This window comes from Electrophorus electricus, chromosome 1 (genome assembly GCF_013358815.1).
Source record: "Electrophorus electricus isolate fEleEle1 chromosome 1, fEleEle1.pri, whole genome shotgun sequence".
Lineage (NCBI taxonomy): Eukaryota > Metazoa > Chordata > Actinopteri > Gymnotiformes > Gymnotidae > Electrophorus > Electrophorus electricus.
This window is the reverse complement of record NC_049535.1, coordinates 5,702,162-5,715,257: the sequence shown is the minus strand read 5'-3', so window position 1 is coordinate 5,715,257 and position 13,096 is coordinate 5,702,162. Positions and strand designations below refer to the sequence as shown.

General features: G+C 38.9%; 1 protein-coding gene across 5 annotated transcripts in view; it reads right to left on the bottom strand.

Annotated features, from left to right (window-relative positions):
- Positions 1-5,683, bottom strand: part of pcsk6 (proprotein convertase subtilisin/kexin type 6) — a 50,245-nt gene extending 44,562 nt beyond the window's left edge. For 3 of the 5 annotated variants that reach the window (XM_027004511.2, XM_027004508.2, XM_027004510.2), the window contains exons 1-3: positions 5,167-5,682; positions 3,783-3,887; positions 2,509-2,619 (exon numbers count right to left, since the gene is read on the bottom strand). In XM_027004511.2, coding sequence (XP_026860312.2) covers positions 2,509-2,619; positions 3,783-3,887; positions 5,167-5,325 — 375 coding nt within the window. In that variant the 5' untranslated portion in view covers positions 5,326-5,682. Of the gene's footprint in view, positions 1-2,508; positions 2,620-3,782; positions 3,888-5,166 lie in introns of all 5 variants that reach the window. The other 2 variants (XM_035527224.1, XM_027004509.2) reach the window with 2 other exon arrangements.
- Between the last annotated feature and the right edge of the window lie 7,413 nt (positions 5,684-13,096).

The window sequence follows — 13,096 nt, the reverse complement described above, 5'->3', positions numbered from 1 at the left end:
ATATAAAAGTGTCTGAAAAAAGTATTTACTGCCTGCTGCAGTCACAGACCTTTCTTAACAGGGTGTATTAATTTTAAGAAGCATAATATCCTGAAAATACATGCAAAGCTGCTGTAAGACATGTTCGCAGTTCTTGTGAACATCTGCAAAACTTAGCCACCAAAAGTGCACCGTCTTGCTTTACTGCTCTCCTTCCAAATATCTCTCCAAAGCACCTCCATAAACTTGCCCTTCTATGTGCTGCCCATGCCCATGCAAAATAATTCACAGGGAGTGAGGACAACCTCCTGGGGGATTCCTGATTGGTAAATGCAGCCAGACCATGAAGAAACTTTTATTCACCAATTCCAGAGCACAGGATAGTCACAAAGACTTTTCTTTTTCAGAGCATTCATATTAGTGATAGTTATCAGGAAATGAAAATTTCTCTGCAGTATTCTTACAGACTTGTTCATCAGAATCACATGTTGGAAAATGTGCAGGTAAACAGGATTGTTTCTGAGCCAAGAATTGGGAGATTATCAAGCTCCCTATTTTTTTTTTATTGTACATCAATTATTTAAAATCAACCTGAGCGTGTAATTTTTAGATTTTGATGATTCTACTTTTTTAGTGTCTTATAAGGATAGTTAAAAATGCCCTTAGTATTTAACTTGAAAATGTAAGCAGATGGCTGCAAATGTAATCACATAACTAGAAAAATCTTGGAAAAAAATATTTTTGGCTCTAAAATAATATTAGGTACATCATTTGATAATTGTTAAAGTACGGGAACATATCAGTACCATATTACCATGAAACTGAATGTAACCTATCTTAGCTGTGAAATAGCTTACTCTTTGTTAGATCAGGGCATGGTTTAAAAGTCAGAAGCATCACAGCACTAGAATGTGAGGGGGCATGTGTCCCCTCTGTTTTTTTTAATAGATTTTTTATTGTATTGATAAGTAATTAATTTGAATTATACAACTGCACTGCAAATGCAGCACTGATTATTTTGATGTCAATTTAAAACACGTTGAAAACCAGAAATTTCGTCTCTTAAGGCTGTTTACTCTGTTTTGCTGTATTGTCCTATCTAGTCTGTCCTTGTGTTTAATGTGACAAGAACCATAATGGAAATTAGGGCGTTACTGTGTTCAAATCCTCTATAATTTTTAATGTGTGTAATGGCTGCAGCACAGTATTATATGTGTTTTAAATCATCCAGTAAATTCAGTCTATCAATAATGTCAGAATAATGTGATTTAAACTGTCTATGTAATCTTTTTACATAGGCTAATTGCATTAACAAGCCTAGTCCATGATATGATCCTTAACATCCAACAATAACACCTGAAATACCCAAATCTTAAAACCTCATAAGAGTAATCTCTGCAAGCATTCAAATTCATCAGTAGTCATGAAGCCATTTCACCCGTTTCACATGAAACCAATTTCACGGATGTGTGTCTGTCCCATGCTGCATCCATTCCCAGCACGAAGCACAGCATGAGAAAGACAAGACTGAGGCACGGTGAGGAACAGCTTCAGTGTTTGTAAAGGAGAATACATGTCAGTGGCTGATGTATGGGCACTTTGAAGAGTAGCAGTAAGTTGATATATCTGCCTTTCTGTGGGACAAGCCTACTACCAGAGTGGTGTGTTCGGTCACATTTTGTGGGGTGCATTTAATTTCACAAGAAAACCAATGACGGCAGAGAAAAGGTCCACACACAAGTACCGTGGTGGAGGCATTGCGTGCAATCTTTTCATCTTCTTGTGCTTCGAAATGACATTGTGAAGGTGGGAGGAAGAGACAACGTTGTTTGGCTTTCATCTAAACAGGAGCGATGCAGAAAATGAACGAGGTCTCAGTGCCCTTAGGACTTTCAAACCGTGAATATTTATGCATTTAATTTAAGTTTAGATTTGGGCAAATTCAGTTTCCCAATCATTTAAGATTGACTGTCGTATGCAGTGCAATTCTGTATACCACAATTATTGCAAGTGAAAAAGCAAGCTTACTATAGCACTCCTTTATATATTTACAAGGCTCAGAGCATAACACTTTATTATGTAGACCAGGTAGTTTAAGCACTTAATAGACTGTTAACTCAGTGGACTGTGCCATTAATCAGTCATAATTAAGCTATTTATTTTTTAGTTGTTCACACTCAAATTAAAGTAATATTTGTATATCAGGAATTATATTTGTCCATGATTATGTGGTCTTAGTACCTGCTTCACAAAACCAGCAGAAATAATAAAGAAATATATTGAGCTATTAATACCAAAATACACTCTCCTAATCTGAAATGTTCCATTTGGAATTGACATTAAGCATAAAATTACAAAGTCATCAACATTAAGTCAAAAGAAAAGTCACATATGAAAAAGACCTCAGCATCACCTAATAGAGTTGAATAAAGTATTTTAGACCAGTAGGAACACACAAAACATGTGCAGTGTATGAACTTCCTGGGCCTCAGAACCACTTTATGCAACTAATGTTAATTAAGTACTTACAATATACCACAATTTGGACCACTTGGGGTCATTGAAGTAGATGAAGTCTGGGTCACTGCGGGCATATCGCTTCACGCGAGACTTTACGATCTGCTGCTGGATCCAGCCCACCTGGGGAAACATGCCAGAGCTTCATCAGACTGTGCCACGTGCCATTTCAGGCACATCTTCCTGAGAATAAACAACCATGCAAAAAACACAGATGGAATTCGGGCACTTTCACTCCCTACCATCTCCTTACCAGTTTCTAGCCTCACTGCAGTGTAAAAACTGCTGTCCTAAATAAAGTTATTGTATCTTAAAATCAAGACTTGTACTAAGACAGTACTAATAAAATCCATCCAAACAGACAGGCTATCACGCCTTGCCGTTTCAAATTAATGCTAATGAGCAAGAATGGGACACCTCTATGCCTATCCACTATTCAAATGCTAATTCAATTAGGGTGAGATCGCAGTAAATAAAGCATGATAATAATCACTCCACTAAGTTAAAAAGTCAGCCTGGTCTGGTTAAAATCTCACTCAGCAATGAAATACTTGAATTTGTGGATTGACCAAAATCTCAGACGGTCTTTATCAAAAGCAAAACAAGACAATGTGGTTATCATCTTTTCTAATAAATTGAATCGGCTTCCTTTGTTGGTAAAGTACCACACTCATAAATCTGTAGAATTTAGCTGCCTGTGGTACTGAAGATCCATAGCGCAAAGACCTATTTATATGTAATCTTAATGTCCTGTTCCATCAGACCTGTCAAGTGGAATGTAGTCATTCCGTAGTGAACACAAAAAGGTGAATAGTGGAAGAGTAGAACATTTTTACAGGTCAACAGCTTCTCGTGGTGGATGAGAAACGTTCAACGCAGAAGGCGTGTGGGCCTCCACCTGCAGCCAGACACTGGTGAAAGGGGTTGCTGGGTATTTGCCATGCTGCTCCATTTGCACACACAGCACGAGGCGTGATACGATCAGAGAGCCTTTGCAAAGCCGCCGACCAATAGACCTGCATCGCAGGTTTTATTACTCCCGAGATCCCGGCTGTCGGAGGGGATAATCTTAGCGGGAGAGGGCTGGTTTCCAGGCCCCGGGAAACAGCTTGACTCTGAATGCCTGGCTGCACTGTCAAACGGAATCGTAGACAAACGGGCTGCCTGTCATATTAATGGGTCTGAACCCATGGTGGTTTGACTTTCTCTGAGATAAAAATCGGCGAGGGCATTGGAAGTATGACAGCGTGTGCTGGGGGAAGGGTCTATGGAAGGGAACAACTCACCTTGGGGTCCATGTGGATGAAGCTGTGGGCACCCCTGGCAGCAAAGGTGGACCTACGCACAACGCGACTGTGATGGAAATGGTAATGGTCTTCCAGACCACCAATCTGAGTCCATCAAACAAAACAGAGAAACAAATGAGGACTAAAGAGGACCTCTAAGGGGTATTGGAGAAAGCCTCTCAAAGAATGGTCACAGTCAAATGAAAAATGGTGTACATCACCATTTGCCACCTTGGAATCTTTTAGGAAGTTGCCACAATTGGCAATTCCAAGAGTTACAGGAAACAGAGAAGTGAGCATATGGTACAAAGTGGGTGGTGCGATAGCCACTGGAGTCCAGTGAACATGAGCCTTCTGCCCTTATTGGCTCTTACAGTTTAAGGCACTCCAGATTTGGAACAAAAAAATGGGGATTTACACCAAACAACAACATACTCAGCTCACACAGTATATGCGCCAATTTGTAAACAAAAAATATTTACCAACTTTTATTATTAACTAATATAATGTAATTAGCCCAAAATCGTCTTTACCAGCTCAAAACATGTGATGTTAAATACTACACATCAAGCTTGCACAAAAACGCACAGGAATGTGTGCACGTGTGCATCTGGAAAGATGCCTTTCCACCGGTTCACCGTCAGAAGTAAGACTATTCTACTCATTTTATAGTCTAAAGAGTTATAGATGCAAAAAGCAATAGTTATAACGTTAGAAAAGTTGGCTGTTTAAAAAAAAAAAATCACAAAAAAGTACAATATTCAAACGTGGATCAATGGATCGGAGTAGAGATTTTTCCCCCATTCATTACATATCTGTAATGTGTTACCAAAACTATTAATCGACATTAACTGTTAGGTTCAACGACTTTGAGAATGCAGACTGGGTTTCCGGGATGGATTAGGTGAAAAAAAAAACAGTTAGACATTTAAAGATACAAGTGGAACAGCTTTAATTTACACACCACCTGCCGCTTCCTTGCAGACGAAGAGCACCTGGTGCTGATTCGAACTTTCGTTCGTTTCCAGACGGCGTTGTTTAGTTAGTAAATACAAACTTCGGGCTACCAAACACCATCAAAAGTACATTGTGGGTCGACACCAACGACCCGTCAAAACGTATTTAAATTAGGGAGTTTACAGTATGTTTTACTAAAGCGCATTAATCTCAAAACTACGTATCAGATGTACAGTACGATATAAAGAAGCACGTTGTCTCGTTACGGTAGGAAATGCTTGATTTATGGAAACAAAATTGAAAGGTGAAAATTAATAGTACATATCTCAAGAACTATAGGCTAGCGAACTGAGTATGGAGAGAATGCGTTTCTTTATAGTAGTGCGCCTGTGAACTCTTACAAAAAGTAAATGCTATAAAACCTTACCTGACCCAAATTTGTGAAGCCATATTTTGAAGCAAGTTTATCAGCTTCTTTAGGTCCTCCTATGATTCGTACAGCCCAGTGATTGGTAAAAACGCTCCGAGAGGACAATGTTTCACACACAACAAAAGTTGACAACATAAAAACAACAAACAAATGCATATTTTTGGCCGACAGTCCAACGCAATTAACTTAATGATAACTGAAACGCCGCGGATGGTAGAAATCCAAAAACCTCATCAAAACGCACGAGGGAGCACGGTACTGTAAACGAACATCAGCTGTCCTCAATCCAAAATACACTACAGTCCAAATGTCATCCTCACATCTGCCCTTTTAATTAGCCACAGATTCTCCCCCCCATTCACACCAATCATTCACAGTTTATCATCCAACTCCATGAATTGAAATCAATGTCAAGTACGCGCCACAGCGCAACAGCAGAGTGTGCACAACGAGCCAATGATAAGTCGTATCAGGCAGCCTATGACAGCGAAGAGTGCGGTGAAACTCCGGGCTCGCAAAGCTGGCGAATCGCGGACTTCAAAGCGTGCGATAGCAAAATTGACGTTGTTCGTTTCCTGTCAAAACTCGCCTGAGCAAGTTTAGCATCCACTGGAATTTAGATTAGCTCCAAGTTTTGCCGTTGTTGTTGTCCTTGTTGCTTCTGCTGTTTTCTTAATCGAGGTGTTTTAAACAAATGGTTCTTTCTTTGTATGCCATTACGCGTTTAAACTGGTTTAACGCAACCCTAAGTCTACTACAGTGACATCACTAGATATAGATCTATAGGCATATTTATCAAAACGATAATTTAGTATGACGCTTTGATGCGCTGGGTGTGCCAGTCATTGATTTCAGATGGTGGTAGTGGCTAAACAATGTATTTTCTGCTCTGATTGACTTTCACTCGTAAAAGCTTTCTGATGTTAATACAGTAAATGAAAACAAAAAAAGTGAGCAAATTAGCACTTTTGTTATATGTAGTATAATAAGGCTGGGAAAGAATTTTTTTTTTAACAAATTAATATGATTATCAAAGTCAAATAGCATTCAGGTAATAACAGACCTACAGTTGCTCTGCCACAGCTAAAATAGAACAACATTCTTGTCTAGCCTCAGTTGTCAATTTCTCATAATCTGCCAGTCATGCATAATTCATAGTACAAGTTTCATTTGTAACTAGTATGCTATCCTGGTAAGATGTGGGCTGCCCTGTAATGAGAGACAAGCTATTATGTATTATGCCTTAAAGCAACTCTGTACCCTATTCTTTGCAATGTAGCATTACATTAGTATTATATTATCCACTGTTGTATTGGGGTCTTTACCCACTGTCATTCATTAATTCTGAAGTGTGAGTATTACCAGAATCGGTGAATGAATTATTCAGACCCCTTCAACTATCTGACAGCCATAGAGAAGGTTTAAGGATAATTGCCTTCAATCACTGAAGTCACACCAATGATGCCCTTAATAGCAAACAAGCACCTCTCAAAACTCAGGTAAGGTGTTTGATTGCAGGGATTGAACCAATGCTACACAGTCATCAGAATCAAGCTTCCTGGGGAAATGCAGGATTTGCAGTCTGCACAATCATTTGCTGCAGGAGGCCAAGGAAGGGTAATACAAAAGTCCCAGCAGGCCTTTGGGCATGCAAATTAAAGGTCCCCACTCACTGTTTAGCATAAAAGCCATTGGGCTTAATATGGATGTTTGCTAAAGGCAGGCCTGCATAGCAATAATCATTACAGTGAAGCCCTGTTTTCCATTTGTGATGATCTTTATGTCGCAGTTGCTCTGGGAAGGTGAGCACACATATCAAGGGCCAAATGACATCTTACTAAATGAAAAAAGTGATGTCAGCAGGAAAATTATAGCAAAAAGACAAGAACTTTAACTTCATATATGTATAGAATAGGAAAAGTATATGTATAGAATAGGAGTTTAGTTGTTAGTTTGTAAAGTGGCCGGTGATGGAGAGTAATGAATTAAGGCAGCACTGTACTGCTGTGTGTTTTTTTCTGAAAAGCTCTCTTGAACTTACTGGTAGGGGCTGGGATGATTGAACACACTGCTAGGATGATTCATTTTTCCAAGTACTTGAGTGCATCCAGTACTGATATCACAAAGAAAATTGGAGAAATATTGGAGAAATAGGTTATATATTACATTCCAACTATGTTAAACTAAATGCAGAAAATAATTTAAAAATGATTACAAATCAGCAAATGTTTGAGGGGGACACTATTCAACATAACTAAAACTTATTGGGGAAAATTTGTTGTTCTCAATTTAGTTGCTGATATTAAAGTGAACTGTTTGCTTTGAAAGGACCAGATACTGTATTCATAAATTGCTTCAATAATGTTATACACAAACATTAAGGAAATAAACTAAACACTTGATTTTGCCTATTATATTAATTAGTACCTAATTTCCTTTCTTAATTGCTGTCCCTTCACGGCACCTTCATTGCGTACATGGTTTACAGTATATACCATTGCATATTTGATACAACATGACCGGAGGTGAGGCAGAGGCCAAATTGTGATTACAAATTCTGGTGCATTTTTCACTCTACTGTTCAAGTCATGCCATCTGTGTCTTCCTGAGGGAGTAGGAGGAGATGGCGGAAAATTCAGTTCACACATCTCAAAATAGGCCCTGGATCCCAACCTAATCATTACATTCACAAACACCACAAAAGGCAGAGTTCTGAGTCCAACTGTAAATCGCTTATGCAGTGTGCTATTATGGTGAGGAGTGAAATGCCCACAATACTGCATGAGAGATGCAAATTTCAGAGAAAAATACAAGGTCACCCTGGACAGGCATCACTTCTGTTCACATCCCTTTGTCATGTGAACAGTAGACACATGAACATACCATGTGTGTAACCTCCTGAATTTAGTTCACTTCACACTGCACGGAGAGGCCATGCGAACTGAAATATTGTTACGTTTTAGCACTGCAAGATGTTGGAGCCCCAAAGGGTGGCACATCATGGGCATTCTTTATTTGAGAGGAATTATTCACACCTTAACACCCCAACTGTTGATTATCTACCTTGCAAATGAAAAACTAAAGTTTGTGTTTAATGCCTGTGTAATCTGGACTTACGAGTGGAGTCGTGCACCGCAGTTCCAACTGCAGACACCACATTTTCCGGCTAAGCTGCTGAGGCCCGCCACGCTTCAGCTTATTTGACTGTTTGGCCAATCGGTTTCTTGGAGGTGAAATATTGCCTCAGCTTTTAGCAGTGGCATCGAGTGCATATAGCTTATCTTGAGCAATGGGAGGGAATAAACAAGCACTACAAGTAACTGAAGTGTGCTTTACTTTTGATTTGTAAAGGCTGATGGTTTTAGTAGTTATTTGGTTAGTCACATTAGCTGGGTCATTTGCACCTATTAAGTTAATGCATTAAGATTTCTGTGTAGATCTGTGGCTGAGAATTAAATGAATTGGCCAGTATTTGACAATAATGATAATTAATGCTATTAAAATGACCATAATTAGGCTATGAATGAAAAGGAAGCCCAGCTGCATGGAGCATTAAACAACACTGCTAGATTTTATGCCACATACATATATTGAGTATATACTCATTACATTTTTTTATTGATTAAAAGGAGAAAGAAATTAATTTCCATGCATGTAAATGGGGTATGTCATGAAGTATAGCGTTAGTGTATAAATGAAACCATGTGGCTTTCTAATGGACTCTATACAAATCAATCAATCGATCAATCAGTCAATCACTCTTTCGATCAACCGACCACAATTAGAAGCGGCATCATGTGATGGTGATGAGCAGTTGGTTGCTATGGTGTGACAGCATTTTCAGCATTAATACACAGCTCTGTGAACACATGCAAACAGTGCATGATGCAGCATGCTCAAAAGCAGCATGACCCCACTCTATACCTCACTGTAGCTATAAAGGTCTTTCAAACCCCAGTGGGAGGTATTTACATAACTTTGCTGCCCACATGTAGTGGATATTGGCAGGTATGTGTGTGTGTGCGTGTGTGTGTGTGTGTGCGTGTGTGTGCGCGCGCATGTGTGTGTGTGTACTTTTACGTTTGTGCATGGGTGTGTAAGTGTTTGTGTGTTTGTCAGAGAAGTAGTGAGAGAGAGAAAGTAAGAGAATGTGTATATATGCATCTCCAAATAGCTTGGCTGTCACATTTCTCCTCAGTGCTGGCAGGCAGGTTAGTGTATGAGGTTCATAGCTGGCTGTGGCAGTATGTTCCTACCTATGAATCATATCTCTGAACCAACAGATGGAGTGCTGCTGTGCTCAACATGGCTTCACATATTTTCATGGTCTGTGTTATATGGCTTTCTCCCCCCCCAACACCTCATGCTGTCCCGTTAGCCCAATGAAATGCTGTGGTATCCTAATCTAAATATTTGCAGTGCTATTTCATTAGAAGTTATTTGATTAAACATAATCATTTTATTAGTAAAAGAAGTGGATTGCAAATGTTCTGCAGTCATTTTATAAATTCCCTTTGTTATTTAGAATACTAAATGGCTTCTGTTATAATATTTGAATGTTATACAGAGTGCAATATTTTATACTGCTACAAAGTGCTGCCATCTGCTGTTTAGACTTCTTAGTAAGAATTCGGAATCAGAAATATGAAGTATGTTACTGTTGCACTCATAATTTATTCAATTTACAATTTTAATGTGCAAGTTATTTTAATAATTGTAATTGCAGCATTAACTGTGTGTGATTGCAGTATTAACAGTATTAATGGTTCAATGTGGCATGTAATGAAATCAGGCAAAGTGACATTAATTTACTTAATCCATAAACTTTCATTCACATCAGTATCGACATTGGTAATATCTCTAAATTGCTGCTATCTCCTGTTTTGCTGTTACAAAGGTTATTGCTTATAAAACAAACATTTTTCTCAGAGTATAGGGCTGGAAATTGTTATCACAATATGAAATCTATACCTTCAAGGATGCCAGCTTTTTGCTAATAGCAAGTTTAATTAAGTGATAGTAAATTATCTCTAAATTATAAATTATTATCGATAAAGTTATTCATATGATAAAACTTATGTGCTTTATATTGTTGATTTAAATTTACATTTTGACAAAAGATATTCATTATGTATTTAATTATTTACTTATTGATTGTGCTTTGCACTTTATCTCAAACCTAATTAACTGAAATAGCAAACATTATACAGTTTGTTTCTATATTTGTCATGATTATGATCTGCTTTGAAATTGTCTTGATTGTTTTTAACCACCCAGCACAAAGACACTTTCCTCTGTGTGGAGTCTAGTTCGATATTCATGGCATACACCAGTCCCTGATCAGGTTTTAATGAAGTTGCAGAAAGCTGTCCATAGTGTCATGCCACTTGAGGCTTTTCTACAAGTTAATTAACTCCAGCAAATGAGAAAGAAATCAGTGGTAAGGTCAATCAATCACTGTAATGGATCTGAGGGTGGAAATAGGAGACTCCCATTTTAATACAAGCTGATGTCCTAGTGTTGCTTCCCATGATGCATTTCCTCTGGATTTTGTCTTGAGATTATGGCACACAGCTCTGAATGCTCTGCGGTGCTGGAGGGGTCTCTCAGGACAAGCCCCACACTGTAGAGCATTTTCTGAAGCTTTTCTTCACATAACCCCCCCCCCCCCCCCCCCCGTAGTTGTTTGTGGCATGGCTGGCTCTGATTCCAACAAGCTTTAGAAAACAGAGGTTCTTTTCAGCAGTGCTAGGTTGGAGTAAATTTACCCAAAACGGACTCTGATGTTGCTCAAGGGTCACCATAGGAACTGCTCCAGGAGAAATGCACAGGCACAAGTGTAGTTTAAGCTGGTACTCACAACTTCTCTCTTTCTCTCTTTCCAGCCTTCAGTTTCTCAAATTCGCAACTTTTTTTCTGAGTTCCGTTCCCTCCAGGTAATATTGCGGCTGTAAGCTTCTAGTGTTGATTAAGGTGTTGATGAAGCAAGTTGCAAGTGGAGCAATGACACCTTACATGCTGAATATTTCCTACAGAAACGTTTTAAAGATAAATGTGTCATTTGGACAAGGTAAACACCCGGCACGCACAACGCTAAGTGGTAAAAACCTAAATCTTCTTTTGTTTTGGGATTAGTAGAACTGAAACAAGAGGGCAAACTGTTGGCTAGCAGCATCTATGTGTAATGTGCTCAGAACCAAGATCCAAGTCGAGATACCAATAGAGAGGAGTCTTGCAGTTGCAAGATAAATACAACACTGCTGATAAACAGTAATTCACAGTGTTATGCTTGATATAAACTCAGGTGTCTTACTAACACCTATGAGCACAAATGTATGAATGCACTGTCATACAAAAGCAGATATCATTATGAACTGAAGCATTTATTTAGCCTGGCTCCAGTACATGTTAAATGACTCACATGTAACCTGATTCTGATTACATACGAATTTTTAATCGAATTTTCTATAAGGCAAATTTGACTTCCTGATTAAAGAACAGAATGCAACTTGATACTTTCTAGGTTTGTGGAGAGGTCAGAATGCAAATACATAAACACACACAATCACATCCTCAGGAAAAGAGAGAACAACACACACACACAAACACACACACACACGTACGTCAGGTGATTTATATGCCAAGCTTGCTAAGAATGGATTGGTGAAACAAACCACTAGTTCACCAGACAACACACGCATATACACAGGAGACCAGGAGGCACCAATGAATGGAAGAGAAATGTAGGCTACTTAACATTCAATAACTGAATTATGAATAAATTCTAATACACAAAATAAATAAAATCCATTTAATTAATTCAATTCAATTCAGATGTTAATGTTTCTCAGGGCCATATAAATGCATTTGAGTCAAAAAGAAAGCATGCAGTGGCAGGGCACCACAGGCAGGCCCCTGAGCAAGACCCTTAACCCTCACTTGTACTCAGTCATAACTGTAAGTTGCTTTGGATAAAAGCATCAGATAAATGTAAATGAAAGGAGGTCTTGTGACACAGCAGAGAGTAATGTGCAGCACTGAAGGAGAGCACCTGTGGACTTTATAGGGAGAGGGAACAAACGGGAATGTTATCGGGAGATTGTGAACAGTACAGGGGTCTGAGTGTGGCAGTGGGTGTGTCCCAGCCTGGTGAGAAGAGACCTGGGGCACGCTGCGCAAGCTGGACTTGGCACATGCTTTCAAATGGAAGAGGAACAACCATATCATTCACTGTTGTGATTAAGCAGTCATGCAAACTAAGCAAATGTTTAGGTGGCAACTACACAGAGGCACACACGTTCTAAGATAGATGATGAACTTAAGTATGTTGCAGCAGTCGTTAAGTAAAAAATATCTATCGAACTATCTAGCAGATAAATTATCTTTCTTGTGCATATTCTCTATGATTTTCTAATTAAAGTGCTAATGTTTATCTGTGCTGTGTGAGTCCTAAACGGCCTTGCAGGGAAAACAAGAACACCAGCCTACATTGCTTCAAACAAACTGTGGGTGGCGCCATTTTATAGATGTTCCTTCATTCTTTTACACAACAGAGGGAGGTTCCTTAGTTCTCCTTTCTCTCTCTCCCCTCTCATTTTTGCCTCACTGCTTTTGGTTGCTGGGTGTTGGCCTTGTTTACCTTATTTTACTGCAATGGTGTGGTACTCGGCTGCATTTTCACAGAACGTAGCCAAACCCATGAAGTCAAGATGATGTCGTATTAACAGTGATGTCAAACACACACACACGTACACACAGAGAGATATATACGAAATGTGACCTGTTGTAATATTTTTAAAGCTGTAGAAAGGTAAGTTATCCAGGTGCCTAATACTTGAAAGTGTAATGCTGCTTTGAGAAGTAATAAGACATTTTTCTGTGACATTTCTAAAAGAACATCGCACTATGAATGTCTAAAACAGTATTG